Consider the following 24,967-nt stretch of genomic DNA (forward strand, 5'->3'; position numbering starts at 1 on the left):
AAAATCCATCCTGGCAAAGCCGGGGATGCTCCCGAATTCAGCCCGTCTTTCCGTTCATGATAGGCAGGGAGAGGAGGGGGCGAGCGGGGGCAGCCTTTCCGCGCGGGGAAGCTGTCGCTGGTTTTTCCACAGGGGAAATATTTTTGCTCCTGGTTGCAAAAAGCAGCTTTTAGAGCCGCACTGCGGAGGGCTGGATGCGTCGCTGCGCAGCAGCGGGTTGTTTCCTCACCAACCCGCAGCTCCGCTCCAGCTGCAGGTTTGTGCTTCGCAAGGAAGATGCGATCGGCCCCGAAGGGAAGCCCAACGCCGTCCCAACCGCAGTGCTGTGGGCGTCCTCCCCCGGCCAGCGCAGCCTCCAGCGGCGAGCTGGGGCTCTCAGGTGAAGCAGCATTTACGGAGAGGTTGCTCACTGCTGAAATGAGCCGGGTTTTTTTCCCCCATAAACACCCCCCCCCCCCGAATGCACCAAAGGGAACGGGACCAACCAAACCAGCAGCTTTTTAAATTAGCGCCCGAAGTGGCACGGAAGGAGCGGCCCCGCTTGTGCAACCCGCAGCGAACTCCAGGAACCGCTGATGCAAGAGCGAAGGATTCAAAAAGCAAAGTGATGCGAGATAACCGACCGGCCGGGCGGTGCGGATATCCCCAGCGACACGGGGGATACGTCCCAGGGCAAAACCAGCCAGAAAATAAACCCTACGTAGATTTTCCCTTAGGAAAGGACGGCTGTAATTATCTCTGGGGGTTTTTTTGGTGGGGTGGGGGTCCAGTCCCTGTGCCCCAGGGTGGGGCGGGGGGGGGGGGGGGGGGCAGGTTTCTGGCCGTTGTAAACTCCACATTCGGAGTTTGGTGGCACCAGCATCGGAGGAGACGTCAGCAAAGTGGGTTACTGGAAAGGGGAAGCGGGGAGAGGAATGGCGTTGGGGTCAGGGAGTCCATGGTCAAGGCTGCAGTGGCATCGCCAGAAAAAAAGGGGAAAAATAAAGTGTGATTAATACAGAAGGCGGTACAGGAACTTGGAAAAAAAAAAAATCCCAAAGGTGACTCATGATGTTCAGCCCCAACAAGACGTAGTAGCAGGAGGTCAGAGGCGCAGGGCTGGGGATCAGGATCGGTGTGGTTCCTTCTCACCATTTATAGCCACCGAGTGGGAGCTGTCACCTCTCCCGCCCCCGGCTCGCCCTCCCCCAAGGGTGTCCCAAAGCCCCACCTGGCAGGGGGTGTGATCCTGGGACAATCCGTCCTTGTCATTCCCTTGGAAAACCCATCCCAATGCCTGGAAGCAAAAGGACTGAAGGCGCATTTCACAGCTTTCCACATCACCTTCTTCCCAGCACTGGGGGCACCTAAATACCAAGTGGTGGTCACTGCCTTGGCCAGGGACCCTTGGGAGCATTTCCTTCCCGGGGGGATCTTCCCAGGGGGGTCCCACAGACGCCGAGGGGAGAGGAAGCCACTGCAGACACGGGTGCGATACATTATTCATGGTGGGCAGAGCCGGCGCGTGACTCAGCCCGTCCTCAGCGCCGGCACGGCCGGGGTTTTGGCAGGGGAACATGCCCGGGCGCATCGTCTCTGACACCTCGTTTCATCCTCTCTGGGGACATGGGGAGCAGCACCCCCAAAAGTCATGGGGATGTGGGTGGGAGCTTCGGCATGGAGCGGGGGAATGGTTTGAGTTGGGTGAAGAAATCAGGGTTTGGATGTCCCGGCCTTGGGTGAGAAGGAGGAGAATCACAGAATCACAGAATGTCAGGGGCTGGAAGGGACCTCGAAAGATCATCCAGTCCAACCTCCCCACCAGAGCAGGACCACCCAGAGCAGGTCACACAGGAACGCATCCAGGCGGGTTTTGAATGTCTCCAGAGAAGGAGACCCCACAGCCTCTCTGGGCAGCCTGTGCCAGGGCTCTGCCACCCTCACAGGGAGAAAGTTTCTCCTTATGTTCCTGTGGAACCTCCTGTGCTCCAGCTTGCACCCGTTGCCCCTTGTCCTGTCACTGGCCATCACCGAGAAGAGCCTGGCTCCATCCTCCTGACGCTCGCCCTTTATGTATTTATAACCATTGAGGAGGTCACCCCTCAGTCTCCTCTTCTCCAAGCTAAGGAGACCCAGCTCCCTCAGCCTTTCATCACAAGGGAGATGTTCCACCCCTCCATCCCCTTTGTGGCTCTGCGCTGGACTCCTTCCAGCAGTTCCCCATCCTTCCTGAACTGAGGGGCCCAGAACTGGACACACTATTCCAGACGGGGTCTCACCAGGGCAGAGCAGAGGGGGAGGAGAACCTCTCCAGACCTGCTGACCACACCCCTCCTAACACACCCCAGGATGCCATTGGCCTTCTTGGCCACGAGGGCACGTTGCTGGCTCGTGGTCATCCTGCTGCCCACCAGGACCCCCGGGTCCCTTTCCCCTGCGCTGCTCTCCAACAGCTCAGTCCCCAGCCTAGACTGGGACATGGGGTTGTTCTTTCCTGGATGCAAGACTCTACCCTTGCCCCTGCTGTAGCTCATTCAACATCTCCCCGCCCAGCTCTCCAGCCTGTCCAGGTCTCTGCACGGCAGCACAGCCTGCTGGGGTGTCAGCCACTCCTCCCAGTTCTGTGTCAGCAGCAAACTTGCTGACAGTGCACTCTGTACCCTCGTCCAGGCCATTGATAAATGGATTGAATAGTACTGGTCCCAGTACCGACCCCGAGGGACTCCACCAGATAGAGGCCTCCAACTAGACTCTGTCCCATTGACCACAACTCCCTGACTTCTTTCCTTCAACCAATCCACAACCCACCCCACTACCCGATCACCCAGACCACACTTCCTCAGAAAGGGGAAACGTGGCTTCGCGGAGCCACGTAAGGTAACCCCGACCCCAAAGTGACGAACCAAACGTTGGGCCGAGGAAGGGTCTCAGCGCGTTTGAAGGGAATCACACGCTGAGGTCCAACCCACGCCTACAACGACCGCTCCAAATGCACACAAACACCCACCTGGAAGGGTTTTATAACGGCTGAATAGCAAATGCCGTTAATTTATAAGCACGTGGTTGACCTGGAAACGTTCTCCCAGACAGAAACCTGCCAGCACCGACCGCAGCAACAAAGCGACCGGCGTGGTTCCTCACCCAGCCCTCCCCGGCAGCGAGGATGGTTTGGAGATTCAGTGGCCAAAGGTGTACGTGAAGCATTTTTTGGGGGGGAAATGTAATATTCCTGTTAGATCAACAAATGGAGGGGGAAGAAACAGCAAGGAGTTGGGCAGATGGGCATCCTTCAGGCCTTTTGGGATGGATCAGGGCACATCGAGTTATTTTTCAAGGTGGGATAAACATAAACTCTGCAAAATCGTGAATTCCTGCCCAGGGAAACAACCTGAGAATGGGGGAAGTAACACGGGGCCTCCATCCCAGCAAGGAGAGCGGGGATGAGACACGGGGTTTGGGGTTCAGCGCTGCAAAACGCACCGTCCGACACCCCAAAGGTCTGTGCTGGGGCTGTCGCCCACCTCCCACGGGGCACAGAGGTGGCTCTTTACCAGCTGGAACAGCCTTTACTGGCCGGAACACCCCAGGCAGGTGTGAAATCGCTCGGCTCGGGAAAGCAGATCGACAGGCACCCATTGTAGGTGCAAGAGGCTCCGCTGGGGACAAAGCCCTGACACAAAGCCCCGTGTATTCAGGCAGTAAAAACTCTCTTCAGCAAGATTCAAATCCCTGAGATTATTTTTTTATTATTATCTCTACTCACAAGCTTTTTTCTTTTAAGGGGGAAACGTGAAGGCTCTTAATGAAACACTCACGCTCCAGCAAAAGTCTAAATGAACCCAGTGTTCGGCTGAACGGCGTTTATATCCCAGCGAAGACTGTTTTCCCATCAGCTCTTTGAAGTGCCCAATTAAGTGATTTTATACTAATAGGATTTTCCCAGGAAAGAAAGACAAGAATGACAAAACGCTGAATGCTTGATTAACTCTGCCCCTAAAAGAACTCGGATCGTGTTAATTGACTGTTTCCCTGCCATATACAGCCCTTGTTTGCTCCATTTATGAAGGCATTTTGATGAGACACCAGACCCAGCAGAGTGGAAATAGAGTCCCACCAAGCACAAATGGGGGATGAGACAGTCCCTAAAACAAGGCCTTTGCTTACTGGAAATATTCCTGGATGCGGGAGCCGGGCTATGAATCGGTCGCTTCATTCGGCCCCTCACTCATTTTCATCCAAGATTGTTTTTAGCCCCATTCATAGTCATTAACGTAATTGCTTCACTGACTTTCCATGAGCAACTTGGAAGCTTTGTGGGGTTTGTTTTTTTGGTTTTTTTTTTTTTTTGTTCCTGGCAGCAAAGGACCTCATTGTTCCGAGCCCGGCGCGGGCAGCAGGGAGTACCTGGCTTCGAACCTCGGGCTCGTTTGCCTGTTTATTTACTTGCTGCTTCACCTCATTGACTACGGCCCCAGAGCAAGGCAGGACCGTGCAGACGGCTGGCACCCATGGAGGGGGCACGGGTGTCCCGCTGGGAATCAGGGCGAACGGCTCCAGCCTTTTGCAAAGCTCCTTGCGAGGAGTAAGGTCCATCAAAAACGTCCCCAGGGTTTTTTTTTGCAGGCAGCTCTTCCCCGCAGGCATCTCGGCGCGGGCAGGGGATGCTTCCCGTCGGGGTGGCAGCGGGTGACTGCTCCAGACCCACCGGGACCTCCCTCGGCAGGATTCACCGTGTAGGAATAAGTAAACAGAGCGTGGGGCAGAATTGCTCCCGTCCCTGCAGTGTACGGGGTCCCCAGCCCAGCTCTGGGTGCAGCCAGGCCCAGGGGAAGCTGTCGACCGACATAACTTCTTCCCAACGGCGGACACACGCGGCACAGCGCTGTTGACGGGGGATTTGTTGCTCTCCAAGCTGTGGAGGTGCTTGAAAGCCATCACCACGATCTGGCCCTTTATAGCCACGTGAGAGAAGGAGGTGACTACGGGGAGCTGCTGACTTCACGCTTGCTCACGACGCGAGCTTTAAAAATAATCCCCGATTCGGCGGAGCACCCTCCGCCCAGAGCAGTCAGACACGAGGACGGGGCACGTCCCCCCGCTCCCGCTCGCGGAGGCAGCGACACCGAACCCCAAACCCGCAGCTCAGAGACGCGTGTCGGCCTGTTGGCCCGTCCTGGCGCCTGCCGGCGCTGCCAGGCGGTGCCTCACCGTGTGTCAGCGTCTCCTGGGACGTCCCCACTCAGGCATGTGTTTCGGGAATCCCGCCACCCCGGGTGAGGGCGGGCAAGGGGTCGTGATTCACTTCGCCCTTGTGCTGGGGGGCGAGGAGTGGGGCTGGGCGTGGGGCAGAGGAGAGGGAAGGGGCAGAGCCAGGGGCAGATCGGCCCCACGGCTCCGTGAGTAAAGGGATGCCTGAAATGGCACCTGTAGGAGGGCAGTGCCCAGACCACAGACGGACAGACGGACGGACGGCTGTGTTGCACGATGACTCATGCTGGTGCACGGTCCTGTGCGGAGCAGAGGTAATGGGAGGGGACAGCTGCGTGCGTACAACTCCCAATAAAGCCATCGGCGATGACACGACAGCCACCACCCAGACGCCGGGGGAAGGGTCGATTGCACTTTTCTTTCCACGTGTCGGTCCCGCAGAGCAGGATTTCCTGGAGCCGGGGTGAAGGAGCAGCTTTCACCCAGCACTGAACCCGCCCCTGGCCTTGACACCGAGCGCTGGCACAGAGCTGTGCCAGACCCGGCCATGGGGACGGACGTGGTCCACGCAGCGCGGTGGAGCTCTGCTCGGTTCCGCCAAACGGGGCTGAGTCGGGGAGTTCCAGGTGCCAATACCAACCCTTTCTCTTTTGGTTTCAGCCACCCTCACTGGTTTCTCTGCCTCGCCTGTGAGAACCCACATTGCACCAGGGAAAGGAAACTTGCTGAATCTTGGAGCTTCTGTCGGGAGCACAACAGAAGCTGGAAATGGGTTAAAAATGTCCCACACTTCACCTGCCAGCAATGACACTGCCCCAGAGCCCGTCCCACCGCCCGTAACAAACCTGGGCTTTGCAGAAGACCAAAAGATTCATAGATGACCAACCTGTCACATGCCACAAAGACAGCAGGAGGGGGACAAAGAGGGAGGTCGTGAAACATGAAAACCTGAAGATGTCTATAGGTCAAAAAATACCCCACTGGTCCGTATTGAACTGACCCTGTGCAGGGGAAACTCCGGACTCCAAATCTGGCGGACATTCAGCCGCGATTTTTGGCGTGGGACATGTCAACCAGGCAGCTAGAAGAATTACTGTCGGCAGGAGGAGCAGCGTACCACACCTGAAGCCTCTCTCTCTAGCTGGGGCAACCTCCTCCCAAACAGCTTTTAACAGTCACTCGTGAAGAGCTGCTCAATCCACCATCCACCAGCACCAGGCGGCACGGCGCCCGGTCCAGCCAGCGACCGACCGCGTTCTAACGCGACGACGGCAAATCATGTCGGAATTAGTGAGAAACGAGCGACTGCGAACTCCGACAGCAACGACTAACGGCGAACCCTCCACCAGCAGCGCGGGGGGGAGAGGCAGGGCGGAGCAGCGGGGCTTCCTCGCCGAATATTGTGAATATTCATGGGCAAAGCAGCCTCTGCACGTGGAGGAGATAACGCTTCTCTCTCACAGCTGGCACAACTGATCTTCTAGCCGGCTCCAAAGCGACACCCAAGGTGACAGGGTGCCTCACCCCGATACCGCTGCTCCACCCTGATACCGTGGCTCCCAAGGGAGGGCCGAGGCTTGCCAAGGGCCTTTCACAGCACAGCGCCAGGCTGCTCTGCCGGCAGCGGCGCCGCGTCCGCACGCGCCGTCGGTACATCACAACCCACCAGCGCGTTCATGCGCTGCCCACGGACAGGGAAGTCTGGCTCTGCCCGCAGCAGGGTGAATCCTGGGGTACCATGGGGCGGTTGGGGAGTAACACCACTGAAATCGGTGGCAGAATCTAGCCGAGGATGTGCGTTTCCCTTTTCCGACTGGGATTGCTCCCACTGAAAATCTGACAGCTAAAACGACCGAGGAGAAACACCACGTGAATCAATGTGAAGATTTGTTCAACGAAGAGTTCTGTCAGCTACTAAATTATTTAATAATAGATGAATGAATCACTTGGGAACATAGCGTTCCTATTGCACAGTCTATTTTATATTTGTCTGGATCCCGTGTTTATTTTAGACCACAACAGTATTTGTTTGAAGGGCTCTAAGAAGGGAACAAATGGTAGTGCCTCAGTGACCCAAGGAGAAGAGCCTCAGCAAAACTTCAGAAATCAAACAGAAAACCAAGACAGTGACTACTTCTAGGAAGCCAGAACACTCTTGCACAGGCTGGGGTGCTGCTTCAGCTTCGGCAACTGCTTTACTGAAGGGACTTCAATAGTTGCCAAGTGAAAACTGTGTTTATTTTGCCTATTTTTGGCAGGTTGAGGTGTGAAACTGAAGCCAGGTGCATTTCAGCAACAGGGAAACTGAGACCCGCCTCTACAGCAGGTCTCGGGTGCTGCACTATCTCCTCGCTGCGTGGGATCCAAGGTCAAACTGGAGCTACTGGAATTGCACTTCTGCCCTTTGGCCTTCTGTTTGCAAAAGGGGTTGATGCTCTGGTTGTTTCACTTGTTTTCTTTTCTAGCTAAGCAACACTGCGCTACAGCAGCCCCAGAGCAGGACGTTTCATGCTGGTGACTGTAGTTCAGGTTTTGGGACAGTGTTTCTGGGGTATGATTTGAACATAGGTACGGGAACAGGGATTAAAAACAGCAGAAATGGGAAAAAGTTTGTCAAATGTTCAGATGCTTCGTGGATCTTTATGTCAGGAGATATTGTGACATCTCATGGTGATGGGATGATGAGTAAAAGAAAGTGAAACTGGAAATGTCTCTGAAAAGAGGTCATGTTAACAGCAGAAGAAAGAAGCCGCAGAACTGCTCGGGCACTCGTCACTTCCAGCGGTGAATTCTGCTGACAGGTCCCCACAGCAGCACGGGGACGTGCAGAGATAAGAGGGCAGAACCTGCCCTTCCCGGCAACGCCGGCTGCTGCAGGAAGACCCAAGGGCACGGTGCAGCGCCTCTCCTGGCTCCTTCGACCTCGAACAAAATGAAATGCAAAGGCAGAGAGTACAAAATGCAAGCGATCTTCTTTCAAGAATGTATTTTAGTTCTCGGTGACTGGAGCACAGAACAGCCCAGCTGCAGGAACACGATCATTTTGGAGGTGAACCGCAGCCACTCTGAAATACTGAAATACTTTAACTAGAACCACTGTCAGCATTCAGCAAGATTGCAACTGCGCACCCAAGCATGACCCCGGTTAGCTGAACCTGCCTGAAGGTCAGTGGAACATACGCCATTGAAAGAAAGAACGTATCTGACCTCCCCATTTTCTGTTTTAAATGCAATGCACGTTCTTGAAATGATCTTCATAAACAAAGAGCAGCATGTACATAAAAAGAAAAATATCCCTTTCTTCACAAAACCATTTGCACACAATACTCTCCCCAGGGAGAGTGTGAGAAAAGAACAAACCGCACATAACAGAGGGCAGTTACGTCATTTAACGCTAACGTTTCACGTCTGAGGAACTCAGATAGTATTAACCTCAGGATGCTCCTGCTGGGCAAAAGCAGTGGCAGCTTAAACCTCTCCCCAAATTAGAAACACGGCATAAGACGTTTGTGTGAGTACCATGAAACCTGAAACAATTTAGGGAGCAGCGGATGGCAGATTCCCCCGTCACCCAGGAGGCGGAGGATGGGGCACGAGCCACCTCGTTCCACCAAGGAAGCACTGGATAGCGTCCAGCCATCCGTCCTCTTCCAGCCAGGACAGGCTGCTTCGTGGCTCTTCCTCATTTACAAGTCTTCGGGAGAGGTGAGGGATGTCCCTGGCCTTAGAAGGTCAATACAAACACGTCCTTGTAAATTTGATTTCAGAGTGGACTTTTACTGACTCTACCTGCCAGTAGTTCCCCCAGGCTGGTTACCCTCTCACAGAACCAAACTGCAAGTCTCAAATCCACAGATGTGTTTCTGCATTAAAAGTAACATTTGCTAATCATACCCGCGGAGAAGGGCTCTTCAGTCGGTGGTGATACACTTCCCATCTTTCTCTACAAGTTGCTAATTTTGTTCCCTTTCAAAAACCCACCTCATTATATAAACCCTGTAGTCTGCTGTGAAGCAGCAGCTCTGATCCAGCCCGAGGGCTAACTTCTTCATTCAGTGAGGAGTAAATCACCAGTCAGACACCCAAAGTCATTAGGTATTCCCAGTTCTGCACTCCCCTGTGCACGCAAACCACAACCTCCTTCCCCGCAGCGTACGCTGTCTCTAGCGCTTCAGATTTCCTTCCCTCCTTTCCCCTCGGCAGCTGAAACTACCGAAAGCTACTTGTCCCTGTTCCCTCCCCGCTGCGTAACCGCAAGAGGAACCGACGTGCCAGCAGAGAGGCTGGCTCCCAGGCAACAAGCGCTGCAACCCTTCCACAAATCAAACCCTGGTAGAAGCGCCTGTTAAAAAAGGGAACAGAGCTGCGTGTGGCACACGGTGTCGTCTCAGCCCTCGGCTGCCTCTCACCGAACACAAACATCCCCAGAGGAGCTGGTCTGTCAACGTTCGAGACAGAAGCTGATGCGGAATTAGGAGGAGCCCCCGCCGGTTTGGCGAGGCCACCCCGACCTCTGCCGGGGAGCCGCAACAGTGCACGGCAGCACCCGCCTCACCGCCGGCCTTGGAGCCGCTCGGCTGCGAGCCCAACACCCCAGACACTCCTCACCAGGCCAAACAGGTCAAGAGAAAAGAGGGGGTGCCTGTCCGCCCCCTTTCAGCTCACCACACGCAGTTTCAGCTGATTTAGGGCTGCGTGGGGCTCTTGCACCACCTGCAGCCTCCTGCTCTCCGGTGAGCACAAGGCTGGTGATGCTCACAGCACATGCACAGGGCCAGGGGCTGCTCAACTCCTAGTCAAGAGAACCACAGAATCATTTAGACCCTTAAGATCCTCAACTCCAACCATAAATAGCACTAAAAAAAGAAATCAAGACACTACACCTCTGCCCTAGCTGCTGCCTGATGAACCACCTATTTCCACACACACCCTTTCTAGGCTGCCTGTAAAATAGCAGTTTATTCCCATTACAGCTTGGCCCTGATCTTGTCCCACCCGGACACCACAAGCAAAGGATATTAAACCACAAGACTTCAGTATGATGATTTAATCTAAACACACACCACTGATGCAGCTCATCTCCTCAGATACAGGAACAAAAGGAGCCTTTGGGCAGTCTGGGAGCTCCGACTACACTCAGCCACACCACCGTTTTACACCCCGAGTGAAATCTTCATTCAAAGCTTCAGTTTACAGACCAGCCATTTCAAAACTGACAGGTATGAGGAAGACCTTAAATGTAGTCACCAACCCACACCCAGGGTGCAAAACTCACTGCGAACCTTTGAACACCCAGCTAGTTTCTGAAGCATTACAGAGCTGACCGTTAGGCGAGAGGCCAGGCTAGCGCCACCGACGAGGCTCACCTAGGCCGTGTTTAACACAGGCGTTAGATGTCAGTGACAGGACCAGGCCCTGCCCCTCGCCAAGGGCTCCAGTACAGAGCAGTCACAGGCAGCGACCTGCCCCTTGCAGCAGCATCTGAGGAGTTCCCAGGTGTGTTACAGCAAGAGGAGCGAGGGCCATCGTACCCCACACCGCAGAGCGCCTCTCGTCTGAACCGAGCTGCGGCACAAGACGCGAGGGCACGTTCTGCAACGTGAGGGGATAGAGCAGGTACGCAAATACTGAACAACAAGTTGTAACCAAAACTTTTAATCCCAAGGATCTCACAAAAGACATTTTACAAGTGACATGAAAATTCTTGTACAGTAAAGAAATGTTTAATTCATTACTTCCACAATGTACCATTACACACTCAACACATCCACTCCAGTTGTCAGTTCTGCTGTGTGTATTTGGTCTATTCAGAGGCTCTGGAATAGATGGTCAATCAACAATCACCTATTTAAGAAGTACTCTAGTCACACAAAGTACAAAATTAACTGACCCTATGGCTAAAAATTTGTATTTCACATAAAGCAGCTCAGTTCCAGGTAATGGAAGTCAGAACTAGAGCTCTGGATAAAACTGCAGCTCAGTCATTCCCCTCACACACCACTGGCTCAACACTCCGGACTATTCCCCAGAACTGTTCTACGAAGCATCTACATCTGGTTCTGCACAAACACCGCTCACAGCCACGCCCCCACCATGAACACCTCTTCACTGCACGTTCCTTCCAAAAGCAGAATCCCAGCAAAACATGCCCCAGCATGGCAAGACCAGAAGCATCTTCCACCTATGCGAGACAAACTGCTTACCATTCAACACAAACAAAAAATGATGTATAATGGTACATTGTCAAGTGATTAATATTACAAATCTCATGATCTGCTCAGAACCATATACAGATTCACATCTTTACATCTGCCACCTGTTACAAGATACAAGGAACAAAGCAAGTTCAACAGCTAAAACATTTTAAAAATGCACCAAGCTTTATGAAGTTTCAAAACAAAACAATGTTCTGTACATACTCCTCCTGTCCTCAGATCTAATGACTTCCTGTACACAGCTCCTCCTCACAGTCCTATTTCCTCTCATTTGACCTGGAGCGACTGAAGAAGAAAAGACAAGTTGAGTTAGTATCTGGGTGCCAAGAGCAGATTTTGCTTTAAACCCCCAGCCCAAACCAGCAGACAGTATTTAAGCATTTTAAAATACTGTTCATTTAATAAAACCGAGTATTTAATTCTTCAAGGTAAGGAACCTTTTGTAAGACACTAGAAACGATTCTCCACCACAACCTCCTTCAGTATTACCCAGACACAGAAACAATCCCAACATCCTACCTGCGAGACCTGGAAAAGGAACGAGAAGGCTTGTGGTTCCTCTCCCTTGAGAGTGATCTCTCTCTTCTTCTGTCTCTGGAGAGAGACCTGTGGAAGATTACAACAAGATGATTACAGCACCAAAGCAAAGCTGAATAAGGTTAACAAGGCCACCTGAAGAGCCTCCCTTCGGGAAGTTAAGGGTTTTAACTATTCAACCAGGGGAAACCTGTTAAAGATGATGACATTAGCCTTTCCACCAGGTAGGAATAATCAGCTTTAGCCACACCACAGAGCTTACGCTGTGCTGTCACCAGGCACCTACTCCTTCGCAGCAGCTCGATCTGGTCAGACTGCAAGTGACAGCACCTCAGCTAACGGTGCGTCCCCGGGTACTTACGCATCCCTCACCGCGCTGCAGCATCCTACGCTACCTCAACGGACAAAGTCGTGTGTGAACTCTGGAAGCCTCAGAGATCCCAACACACAACTGCGCTGCTCTGCTGTGGCATCAGCGCCTAACGCCGCAGTACGTGACCCCAGAACACGCTCACTGAGTTTCTTATCACCTGCACTCGCGGCTCAGTGACTCTGGAGGAGAGCAGCACAGGAACACAGGAGCTTTGTGAAAAACTGGCGAGAACCCTGGACCACTGCAGAACAGAAAAGCTAATCACTTCCCTTCTTAATATCCTGCAGCTGATAACCCTGGGATCTCAAATAGCTGTGCAAATCTATCAACCCTGGGAGAGCAACATGACAGAAACCAACCCATTTCCCCCTTTTACCAAATTACAACGCCTCCCCTGGAGTCTATGAGTGCACACAGCCCAAACCTGGAGCTGTTTTGTTTCTTTTTAAGCTTCCCGGGGCCAAGCGGTCCGTGCTGTGACTAACAGATGCGTACCTGCTGCGGCTGCGAGAAAAGCTTCTCCTTCGCGGTGATCTAGAACCAGAAAAAGAAGTGTGAGGCTTTTTATCAATTCTTTTAGCATTAACGGGGTGAGGCATTTCCCAACTTGTCAAACTCACTGTTGGGCCCAGGGAACGTGCCAAGAATAACTGGCATCCATCGTCCAGTAAAAGGCATGGAAAGATTAGGCAGTAAAACAAAGCTCAGTGTGAACAGCACGTTTCCAACCACGAATTCACTCTAACTAAGAATGCTTCATAGCAGAGTTGTCCAATGCAACACTTTCCATTTCAACTAAAAACACTGCCCAGAACACCACACCAAAAGTCCCACAAGTGGTTCCAAAAAGAAAAAAAAATAGCACAGACCAACTGTTTTGGAACCCATGCAAGCCAAAAAGGTCCATAACAAGACATAAGAGATACCAAGTGGAAAAAAAGTGAAAATGCGCTCAGTGTCAATATTGATAATGCCATTAAGTGCTACATTAGAACTGCATATTTGTGATTGTCATTTTTAATGCCATAGAGTGTGTTTAGACTATTTTCTTAAAAAATAATAATAAAAAAATAACCTTAGCTCGGCCCAGTTCATCCCAAAAAGTAATTGTTTTAAGTTTTGAAAACTGTTAGTAAAACCATTTAAAGGTGATAGGATTTTTCTGGCAAGGAAAAGCTAAGTTGGTTAGAGCTTTATTAAAAATTTAGTTTGGCATCTCACATGCAAATATACTGGTTTTTACGTTATTCACAGTGTAAGAGCTTCCGTATCACCCTTAAAAGTTTTCTCAAGCAACATAGGTACGTTACCACTCAATTATGCACAGCCAGCCTTTGATTGAGAAAAGTAATTACTTATAAGCCGCTTACTCCTTATTTTAACCAGCAGTAAACTGTATAAGCAGGAAAAACTTACTAGTTTTTGGTTTCAACAAGCTAGAAATGGTGAGGTGAGGCTGCCGGACTGACTGCCAAGAAGAATTTGCTGAAAAGGTTTTGCCAGATGTTGCGTTGTATTTAGTTGGTTGGCGAAGGGGGTGTTGTGGATTTTTCCTGCTTTTTTGTTAGCCGAAGGCTGCTGCTGTAGTTGTTGTGAAGACATTTGGTAAATAAACAGCTGAGCTGATTGGCCGGGAATGTGTGGGCGGTCGAGGTGGCTGCTGCCGATTTGGTTAAGGTTGGAGAGAAGGCTGAGAGAAAACAGCATGCTCGGGAACCAAAGGGCGGTGCAACCTGACGACTGGCCATGCCTGGGTCATGTGAAACGACACCAGCCAAGCTGAATGGGGCGCGCTGGTCACATGACGCTGAAAGGGCTAGTTGACTGGCTAATGCAGACTCAGAGGGTGGTGAGAAGAGACATGATGGTGACTCTGTAACGGGTTCATTTTTATTAATAGATGGACCAAAAAGCATAAAAAAAATGAAAAACAAGCCATCAGTACAACCATCTATTAGCTAACAAATACTCCTAATGTGTTATTTTTTCAACAGCAAAAGGGTAAGCTCGAAACCCTGACTCGTGAGGACTTCACTCACCTGCAACAGGTAAACTCAGTCCTGCAAAAACCACGTTGCAGACTTAAACCGCCAGACAAGCTAGTCTGGGTCCAAGAACGTGTCAGTTACCAAAAATCCTGCTATATTTTAGAGCTGGGTTTGCAAATCTCAAGTGACAGGATCGTCACACAATGGTTTAACTCCAAACTAACACTAAAGTGTAAAGATTCCAGATGTTTAGAGCAACTGTTACTTGATCGATTATTAAACAGCTGCCTACTTGGAAAGTATTTAAATTGTGCAAACAAAACGGAGAAACACATCTGTATGGAAATGCTAAGCTGCTGCATGTCATGTTTCGCCATTATGGAATAAAGGAAAGGAACAGCCTAAGTTGAAGTATGGGGAAGAAAGGGAAAAGTGTGACTAGAAGATGAGCAGATTTTAGGAGGAAGGAGGGTAAGTCCAGGACAGAGGGCGCTGACTACCAACTTGTACAGTGACCTAAGGACAAAAGCCAACATTCAACACAACTTAAGTTCACCTCGATTTTGCGGGGTTTCGGTTTGGGTTTGTTTTTTTTTTTTTTAGCATTTGCCATCTCCAAATTGTGATCAGATAGATGAATGTTATCCATCAACATGCTTTTAAAAAGCCTGCTTCTAGGATGCTAAGTGGTAACAGTGCCAACAGCTCTAGGAGTGTACTTTGACCTAGGGTACCTGCGACGGGGAGGAGGACTTCTTCTGCGATAGTCATCTCGAGGACGTCTGCCCCAGGAGGGAGGTGGACCACGGTTCCGGCTCCGCTTCTCACCATTGGAGAGCTCCACTCTGACACGACACCCACAGAGGGTTCTGGGGGTAAAAAAAAAAAATTTAAAAAATCGACATCAGTTATTTTCAGGGACAAGCCTGCATGTAAAATAAAACCTGTGGACTCAACAGAGGGAAAAGGAAAAGACAGCAAGGGGAAACACATTTCATGTGTACCCATCAGCCAAAGTACACAGTATTCAAGGTCTAAAAAAGCAGACTCCAGCACACAAGACACAAGGTCTGGCCCCTTCTGAAAGCTTGCCATGCTATTCAAGCAGGGAGAGAAGGAACCAAGGAAAGTCTCCCTGATCAGTTCTGCCCCTTTACAGTAACATCCTCTTGAATTTAACTAACAGACACCAAGAGGTCCAAGTCGCGTCTAACTTGGGAGTTAACGCAAAATTAACCATCCCAATGCCATTCCTGCACTTAGGAAAGAATACCCTCCTATCACCACAGAAATAAATATTGCCTAACAAATGTGCCAAGTCCTTGGTTTTGCCAGTGAAACTTCGCAATTTAAACTGTATCACTACCCACAATTTAACCAGGTAAGCCAAACACACAAGAAGCACATTTTACCTTCCATCTAGTTCTCTTACTGCATCAGCTGCATCTCGTGGATCTTCAAATTCCACAAAGGCAAAACCAGGAGGATTTCTTGCCACCCATACACTGCGCAGTGGTCCATAGTAGCCAAAAGCTCGCTCTAATTCAGTTTTGTTGCCATTATTTCCAAGGTTACCCACATAAACCTTGCAGTCCAGCGGACAAGAGTCACGATGCATTGCTAGGACAGAAAAAAAAAAAAGCTCATATAGATCTAAAACAAAGCACATGTTTATTCACTTACAAGTGAAGTAATTTCGTGAAACTTCAACCATGATATGATCTGACATGACAAAAACATTTACTTGTGTGGAAGGGGTAGAGTGGCAGTTGTGGTGGGGGGAATGCTTAAAACCAAAGAGCCAGCGGCTATACCGTAATGGTGATTAGAATTCACTACTTTAGGGAATGTAGTTTACTTTTAAGGCCTCCAACTTTGATAATGGGGCATGTCCCTGCACCCCTCTCCCCCGCCCCTCGGTTACGGCAGGGGCCGGCCCTGCGGGGGGGGGGGGGGGGGGGGGCGCTGCGCGGGAGAAGGGCTCCATTGTTCTCGGAGCGCAATTCGGGGGAAGCCGGGGGAAGAAGCAGCGCCATCTGCGGCAGAGGCCACGCTGGGAGCGCTCGGGGACTCCCTCCAGAGCATCTCCCCAGCGCTGCGTATGCGACGTGAGGAACCAGCGCTCCCCCGGAGCGGCCGGGAAAGGCGCCATACCACCCCCGCGGCACCTCCCGCCCAGCCGCGCCGCACCTCGCCTCACTGACCACGGAGAAAAGGCAGCGAGCGGGCTCTTCAAGGCAATCTGTGGCCTACCCGCCTTCTCCCCACCCGGCTTTCCTCAGCGTAACGACAGCCACCGCCCGCGGCCCAGCTTTACAAAATGGCGGCTGCTCTTTGTTTGCCGCCACCGGGCCCCGCCGCTTCCATCCGCCCTGCCGGGGACCGAGACCGCGGCTACCGCCTCCCCCCCGCCCTCTGGGGTGAAGATCCTCACCGATGCTAAGAGGGAGGGCGCGCGAAGGGAGCCCGCGCTAAATTCGTAGCCGACTCGACCCTCAACGAGACTCCCGCTCCGCTTTTCCTCACTGGACAAAATGGCGGCAGCCGCCTACCCCGCCCGCCTTTATATAAGGACAGTCGCACCCACGTGATGCGACCGGCAGCAAATCAGAGGGCGGCGTTGCGCTGATTGACAACTCGCTTCATCCCGCCGCCTCCGCGCGGCCCGGAAGCACGGCGGCCGGCGGGGCTCCTCCTCGGCGGCAATGGCGGGAGCGCGGGCGGCGCTGCCCGGGCCGAGCCCTTCCCCTCCTCTCGCCCAAAATTTCGCTTCGGAAACCCATGATCGAGGGGGAGGGTTCAGGTGCCCGAAGTCAGGAAGCGGCAACGCACCCAGGGAGGCCGTTCTGCTGGCTACAAGGAAGAGGAAGGTTTTCTTTTCCTGTGGTCTCTCTGAGGCGGTGGGATACGTTCAGGCCGTGTGTTTAAGCACCGTCCCCTCATCCTGTGGGCCTTACACGTATGAAAGCTTCGATTCACCAACAGCCATTTTCCCCCATGAGCCGGAGCTTTAAATAACTGTTGAGCAAACTGGTGTGAACCCATAGTTTCTGGTAAATTTTATGTCTGGGTTTCTGCCTACTGACGCACAAAAGTGGGAAGTCCTTTTTTTTTTCAGCACTCAAAATGAGAGGAACTGAGGAATTTTAGTTACAGAGGGCACTGTTAGTGGTGTTGACGTGCTTTACTAAACTTCCACTCATTTAGCTAGGAGACAGAATGAGTTTTAACATGAGTTAAATAAAATAACTTGCTCTGGAGGGGTCGCCTTAGACGACAAACCTCTTGTTTCAGGTTATCGGGACATACGAGAAACCCATCCAGGGCTGTTCCTGCAATAACTTCCCAAAAGCCGTACCTGTAGGCTGTGTTTAATCCAGACTTGACCTTTTTGACTTGCGCCACGCAAGACAAATTTATCTGGTACAAGTATAATTAACAATCCTTTCAGTAATACTATATGTGATAAGGCATTTTGAGTATAAATTAAGCACGTGTACTGTGCTTTCCAAGCAGGAATTGTGCAGAGGATGGGGTGTCCTCAGTCTACTAGAATTGCACCAGCATGTAAAACAACTTACTGGAATTAAAGACAAACAGCTGGTATAATTCATTAGAATTTTCCAAAAACCTTTCGCTGCATCCCTCATTATTTTTAAGAGCCTCTTCTCAGCAAATCCTCCCCAGGGTCAAAATTGGCCAAGGGACAGAAAAACAACAATGATTTTGAGGTAACTGATGCTCTAAAGTATCTTTATCATGTGTACAGTTACCTGACAGCAACCTCCTTTTAATTAATCTAAAGCATTGCAATCTAAATTAGCTGATGGTTAATTTCCTGAGGCGACACAAACAAAGGAAATAATTCGAAGTTTGCTTGGGTCTGTTCAGCCATTTCACTTTCTGACTCCTTTGAGATGGTGATTTCCCACGCTCACCTCGCGTTCGCAACATTAACTAGACCCTGCCTCGTATCACACGATGTACATTCGAAATGTGATTTAAGTTTTGCAATAACAAATATTTAAAAAAAAAAAAAAGAAACCAAACCACACCAAACATTAGTTAGGGAGCAACTCAGAGAACCTTGTAATCTTAACAGATCTTTTAACTTCATACCGAAGTTACACACGACGTATGAAGATAATTACAGACGACAGACTTGGCAACAAAGGATTTATTCAGAAGTCAGTTCACCTCCTGCAAAGTAAACACGGCATTCGGCACTCATCTAGGACACACCACCTGTCCTATTCAAGGCACTTCTTACCCGGGATTAGGCCCATCACTATGTTCTATAACTCACATACTGCCAAAAGCACGTCATCCAAACCTAACCCATTTGCAGTTTGCTTTTGGCACTATAAAGAAACCAACTGTGGCACATAACTGTGACAAAAGGCAGAGGTCAGAACAGAGGCAACTGTATTCAGCCAAAAACCCGACGTATTTCCACAGTCGGCTTTAGGACGCCCCAACACGGCCACGCAGCACTTCAGTGACTCAAAAGTCAGCATTTTGATTGTCCTCTGAAAGACGAAATCCTGAAACAGCTCTGAGCAGCACTATCCATGTGTACGTATATACATACGTGAAAGCTGCGTTGTGTTCCACCACTTTCTTCTTTATTCCAAGTTTCTAAGATAGCGTTTGAAAAATCCTGCCGCATCGCAGCTCTCTGGCTTCTGCAGTAAGAAAACGCCATTTGTGTCCAATATTTCTGAGATGTGCAGAACTTTTACATTCATCGGGTCTTCTGCGAAAGGAAGGAGAGAACATTGGCCTTCCAAACAAGACCAGACCTACTTTAAACAGGTGGGCTAGACTGAAGAGGTACCTGACACCTGCACAATTGCAGTGGAGCAGAGTTATCGGTGGGACCTGAATCCATGACCACACTGACACGAAGTAAGGTGTTATATTCAAGCTGCTGTCATTGTTTCTGAGATTTAAATCGCACATTAGGAAATGAACATACTCTAGCCATTACGATTTGGAAGAAACCCCAGCCACGTGAGTCAAATTTAAGGGATGCTTTGGGAGACGCCGACAGTATTTACTGAAGAACACTTCTACCAGCAACAGGATCTCTTAGACTTGCTCCTCAAGTGAAACTAGACATGGGCAAAAATACTTATTTACTGGCATGGTTCTATCTACAGAAAAGTCTCTTGCGTGGAAATGTCACTACGTGAACACAACAGACACTGGTCTGAGGGGACAGGCCTTTACTTAAGTCAAAGCTGACTGCACACAGTCACAGCTCAGCTGCGAAGCTCTTGTGGATCCAACCCATTTTCAGATCCTGCTAACAGGCTAATCTTGATGAGGGTTATGTTCTAAAGAAAGTGACTTACATTTGCCTGATCTTTAGATCTACGACAACCAGCTTGTGTAAGCTCATTCCTACCACGACTGCTCTTCTGTTCACAGGGTACAACTCTGTCAGAGTCGGTCCGAAAACAGCATTGCCTCAACCTTGTCATCAGGAATATGGACTCTAAAAGTTAGGCTAACGCCTTGACACGAGTCTGCAGCGGCCTGCTTGAGCAGCAGTTCGGCCTGCTTGAGCAGCAGTTGCTGATCCCGAGTGCCAGGCTTGTGAGGTTATTATGCCCTGGACAGAGCAAGGACGAGAACTGAGCAACTGAACTGGGACCATCGGGACGCCTTGGACCCACGGTGGTAGCTACTGACCTCTTTTCTCTTTTCACTTTCCTTTCTCCTGTCCTTTCACCCTCTTTCCCTATCGCACGCCCCTTTACAGGCAAACAATAAAGTTTCACTGTCTGATGGTAGCAAACCCCTTTGGTGTGGTCGCCTTAATTTTGCACTTCGAGATCACAGCAAACCAACCATCACGAGTCCACTGAGTGGCCCGTGACAAACTCCCCGTTCCGTATTCCCTCACTTTTAAAACACACAAATTTTTACGCTGTGAAAGCTTTTAGCTGTGCCTCAAACCTCAAGTGGAGGGAGAGTTAAACAACAGGCTGTAACTTATACCTCATAGACCTAAACTAAGACACACTCAGCATCCAGCGCAGGGGCACAGCACGTCCCCAAGACTCCGCACTTGGGGCTCAGTTAGCAAGACATCCCTTTACTTGAATGACCACGTCACTCGGACACTCTCCTCTCCTCTTCATCCCCATCTTTCCAGGCGTGGCCCTTCTGCCACTGCTGGGGTCCCACCTCCTTCTGCATCGTTCCCATCTGCGGGCTGGCTGTTGGTTACAACCCCAGCCCCTGTGCTGGGAGCCCCGTGACCTCTGCACGGCGGCAGACTGGCGCACCGCTCTCCCTGAGCACCATTTGATGAAGAAATAACAAATCCACCCCAGCTCTTGGATAATTTGGCCCTTTAACACAAGGTTATTTCTCGGTCCTATGGACATTAGCGAGTGGGCAGCCCCTCTAACATAAAGCCCTCTAGTCTGGGGACAAGGCGTCTGATTCCCAGGGCTCCCCTGCTTTCTCAGGCAGGGTTTAGTGCCGCCCCCGAGCCCCCAGCCCAAGGCTCAGCTGGGGTCTGCCCCGACCTGCCCACCTCCTCCCCCGGGCAGCGGGCACCAGGTGGCGGCATTCTCCGCTGGCAGGGGCAGGTCCCAGGCAGCTCCCCCCTTCCCGGGGAGCCCGCCCCATGGCGCTGGGAGCTCCCCTCTTTCGGTGGGCTGGGTGCTCAGCCCAGGCTCCCAGCAGAGCCCTCCAGGCCCCCCGCAAGGCTGTCAAAGCAGGGACAAGCTCAGAGAGCCCAGGGGGCGTTACAGAAGCAGCACAAGGGACCGGAGGCTTTGTCTCAGCTGCACCTGAAATTTGTTTCGCACACAGAAAATATTCCATCTGGAGACTGTTTTGGGGAAGGAAAAAAGGGCCAGCCCGCCCCAGGCTTGGCTCCAGGGCAGGTTCTGCGGGACAAAACACCCTCGCTACGGTGTTCAGCTGGGAGTCTCGGGCACTTCTGTCAATCTGGCTTGAAATCAGGAAATGGAAAATGCAAACAGCGAGCCTGGCTCGCTGCAGTTCAACTCCAATTTTAATCTCCTAGAAGACGGGAGCTCTCCCTGGGATGATGCAGTACGGAGTGGATTAGGGGCCAGGATTTAAAAACTGCTCACACAGGCCGGACACTGGGCTGGACGCTACCCCCCCCAAATGGGATTACTTACGCCTCCCCAGATTGCACAAGACTGTCCCCGCAGCACTACGAAGCTGACACAAATTGCTATGAACACCCAAACCGAGGGGAAGCCTGGAGCCTGCTCTCTCAAGCAGCTGAATTTCATCTCCTTTAACTGGTCACCGAGGCGAGGCGGCTGCTGGCTCCTTCCTCCCGGGACAGGGGGCCGGTGATGGCCACTGCGGTGCCCAGAGATGTGGGTGTAGTGGTGCAAAAGCCTTCGTGGCCTCCGCGTTCGCTGCGAGGTGTCATTTCCTCTGATCTCTCAATTAGGGAGGCCAGGAAGGGAGAGGAGCCATTCATTAGCAGCAGCTTCACCACCAGCTCAGGGGAACTATATTTACCATCCAAGTGTGGTCAAACAGTTTCCTCTCAGCAGGGCGGTGTCTTCTTTTCCACACGCCGCACTGAACAGCTCGTATGAATTTTAGTCTGTTAGGCTAAGAGCAGTTGGGGGGGCGAGGGAGGGAAGAACAATCAAAAAAACCAGTCAATTTTTACATTAGAGAAGCACGAAGCCTTCCTGAGCCCACACTCCTGTTACTGGTGAATAACAGAGAACAGCACATGGAAAAAATCCATCAGATCTGTCCATCTCCCTGCAGATAGAGGATCCCTTTGATGCAGCACAGTCTTTGTTCAATTAAGTTTTCAAATCCCAGGCAAGAGGATCCCCCCCTTGCCCTAACGAGGCTATTTGCACATTTGCTTTGCTTTCTGTTCCCTTCCCCCATTCCTTCTTCCCCCTCGACTGGGCCTCCAGGCTTTCTCTTTCCTTTTTCTTTCATGCTCTGAAGCAAGCCATATTCCCTTCCTCCCCCCACCTGGCTCCCTGGGGAGAGGACTGGAAAGCAAAACAAAAGAATCACTCACTGGGAAACCGTAATTTCCACAGCCCTCCCCGCTCAAAGGCTCCCACAGCAAAAGGTGACTGAGCAGCAAAGGCACCCTCTGAGGCGAAGTCAGGCCTTAAGACCAGGAAAAGCCGGAGGGTGGGAGCGAAGGCTTTGAAGCCAAGGCTGAGAGCTTTGAGTGTGCTTGGAGGGAGGCCCCGAGGTAGCCAAACTCCAGCTGGCGGCTTTGCTGGTTGCTTCCCTGGCAAAATGGGCTCTTCCTCTGCTCTACGCTCTTCAGGGCTCTTGCAGAGCTTAATCTGCCCCAGCTAAAAATACCACCCGGTAGCGCCGTTTGTACAATTTCTCCTTGTGAGATTCGCAACGTTCCCACCCTTGTTAGAAATGGTCACTACGAGGTGTGTGGCTGTGGTATAGGCCGTGCAGTTACTTAAAACGGAAAAGTAAAATCACTAAACCAGAGTTAACTCCGGTTTAGCTCAAACCGGATGATTTAGAAATAGTGCAAACCATGGAAATCAATCCCTGCAGGCACCTCTGCGCTGCTAGCACCAGTACGACTGGGCTGGATGCTTCTCCAAGGTGGATCGTCACTTCAGCGCAGCCTGTCCTCACGTACGCCTCTCAGGGAGACCACGTCCAAGTCAGAATAATGACTGACTTCTAAATTCCTGGGTGGAAAGAAAAACCCAGTGGAAGAGCATAGCCATGGCAATGCGGTTTGACCACCGCAGAATGCTTCAAGTGCCCATTTACCGATCCCACCTCGGTGTCTCCGGCCTGCAGGCACTCGGGTTAACGCGCTATTAGTTCCTCCAGTGGAGAAGCCGGTGACTGCATTCAATGAAAACCCATTATACCACGGAGACTCAAAAAGTTCAAGGATGAATTAAACTGTTTTGGACATGACTTTGGCCAAGGCTGATTAGTCCTTGAAGATGTAACTAAGAAACCTTGGTTTCACGGGTAGGTAATTCAGTGTAACTGCTGCCCTGGAAACGAAGATGTGAAGCAGCCCCTGTTTTACAACATTTAACAAATGTCATCTTTAATTGGTGATACACTTCGTTCTCTTTAATGAGTGACACTCTCCTTAACAACTGGGACTCACGTAACGAAGTCAGGAACGCTTATTTGATTGCTCTGAAATAGCGGGGCTCAAAATAAGCTGTCACGAGGAACATCATCAAAAGCAATTTGATGTCCATAGAAACTGCGAGACTAGATGAGGCCAAGCGAGCGCTGCTGACAGGGCCCGTCTGGTCGGACCATGTGTCTGCGTTCACCTGAGCCTGGGTTTAGCGGGAACGTATGGCCGTGCCTATGTGAAAGGAGTCGGTAGCTTCTGGTAACACCAAGTGAATTATCTCTTCAGTCTTTCCAGGGATTTTTTTTTGTCAGAGATGACAAAATACATTCCCTTTCTTTCACTTCGAGAAACAGGAACTGGTTCTCGTAGGTGGACTAGCGTTTCAGCCTAATGGTCCAGCCACATCCTGAGTATCCAAATTCTAGTGAAACTACCTGGTTAGAGATCATCAAGTGAGAATCAAACCTCTCACGGCACTGACTCATAGGGTTTCAAAGCATATCAGAATTTGGCTTTTTGCCTGAGCTACTACTTGCATTTTTCTTGTTTAGTCAGTTGATAAGTCTTCTCCGTATCTTCCCAGTTTCCAAGATTTAAAACAAATATGCTACTGTACGACCAATGGATTTAAATGAAATTTGTACTGAACATGAAAATCTGGCGGGATCTTACATACCAACTCCTCCGTTAGGCTTTCTGTAACTGTCCCGTTTTGCTGATTGTATGATAACAGGCGTCACAGAGCTCATCAGTATCGCTGATTAGATTCCTGCTATGCAACTTTGGTGTCCTCTGTGAGGGTCCAGGAGGACAGCTAAGGAGGGACATCTCTTTTGCATAGTAGAGACATTTTTCCTCATCAACCCTGGAACAACAGGTTTGACTCTCCCTTTCCCATCAGCTTGGGGCACAGGAATGCTGTGTTTGAATATCTCACAAAACAGGAGAGACAGCAAAGCAATAAGAAACTGTCCACAAACGTGTGATCTTTTCCTTAGTCACGGCTGAACAGAACATTTTAGAGTCAAAGATTTGTTATCGCTGGCAACAGGGAGCTGCCTTGTTTCACTGACACGAGAGGAAAGGTCTTAGTCACAAAGTGCTGGGGAGATCATTTCTATTGTTTCTGTGGTTTCTGGGCAGGTATAAAAGAAGGCGAAAGGCACTCGTCGTTGCAGCTGGAACGCCACAAGACTGGCAAGGAGACACATCCGTGTGGATCAGAGCGTCACCGTCATCTCCACAAGACCATCAGTAAGTAGATAATGTTACTTTTGTAACTGGAAGATGCTTTCTAATTACTACATAGCTTACTGTTGATCACACTAGGGAAATATAGCTTATCTATTACGTATGAGCAGGAGTTCTACATTAGCATAACCTAAAATACCATACAGCATCTGTAGATATTCACACATCTGTATGTACATTTATGTGTATTTATCTGTATTTAATAGAGATATTTTTAAATCAGAACTGGTGTCCATTTGTGACTTCATGTCCAGTTTAATCCGAACATATTGCCCAAGGAAATTACAAAGTA

At 50.8% G+C, this 24,967-nt stretch overlaps 1 protein-coding gene across 1 annotated transcript; it reads right to left on the reverse strand.

Annotated features, from left to right (window-relative positions):
• Positions 1-10,508: 10,508 nt before the first annotated feature.
• On the reverse strand, positions 10,509-16,820 carry SRSF3 (serine and arginine rich splicing factor 3). The gene is made up of 6 exons (XM_086476591.1): positions 16,735-16,820; positions 15,713-15,920; positions 15,035-15,169; positions 12,808-12,846; positions 11,922-12,008; positions 10,509-11,687 (listed from the first exon to the last, which is right to left on the reverse strand). The coding sequence occupies exons 2-6, from the start codon at positions 15,916-15,918 to the stop codon at positions 11,660-11,662; spliced, it is 495 nt and encodes a 164-aa protein (XP_086332717.1). The 5' UTR covers positions 15,919-15,920; positions 16,735-16,820; the 3' UTR covers positions 10,509-11,659.
• Between the last annotated feature and the right edge of the window lie 8,147 nt (positions 16,821-24,967).

Source organism: Leptosomus discolor, chromosome 21 (assembly GCF_034619465.1).
Source record: "Leptosomus discolor isolate bLepDis1 chromosome 21, bLepDis1.hap2, whole genome shotgun sequence".
Lineage (NCBI taxonomy): Eukaryota > Metazoa > Chordata > Aves > Leptosomiformes > Leptosomidae > Leptosomus > Leptosomus discolor.

Coding starts and splice junctions, on each gene's coding strand:
- SRSF3 (XM_086476591.1), bottom strand. CDS start 15,918: ATGCATCGTGACTCTTGTCCGCTGGACTGCAAGGTTTATGTGGGTAAC. Junction 15,170..15,712: donor GTAAGAGAACTAGATGGAAG/GTAAAATGTGCT, acceptor TTTTACCCCCAG/AACCCTCTGTGGGTGTCGTG. Junction 12,847..15,034: donor AGTCCTCCTCCCCGTCGCAG/GTACCCTAGGTC, acceptor TTCTGGTTCTAG/ATCACCGCGAAGGAGAAGCT.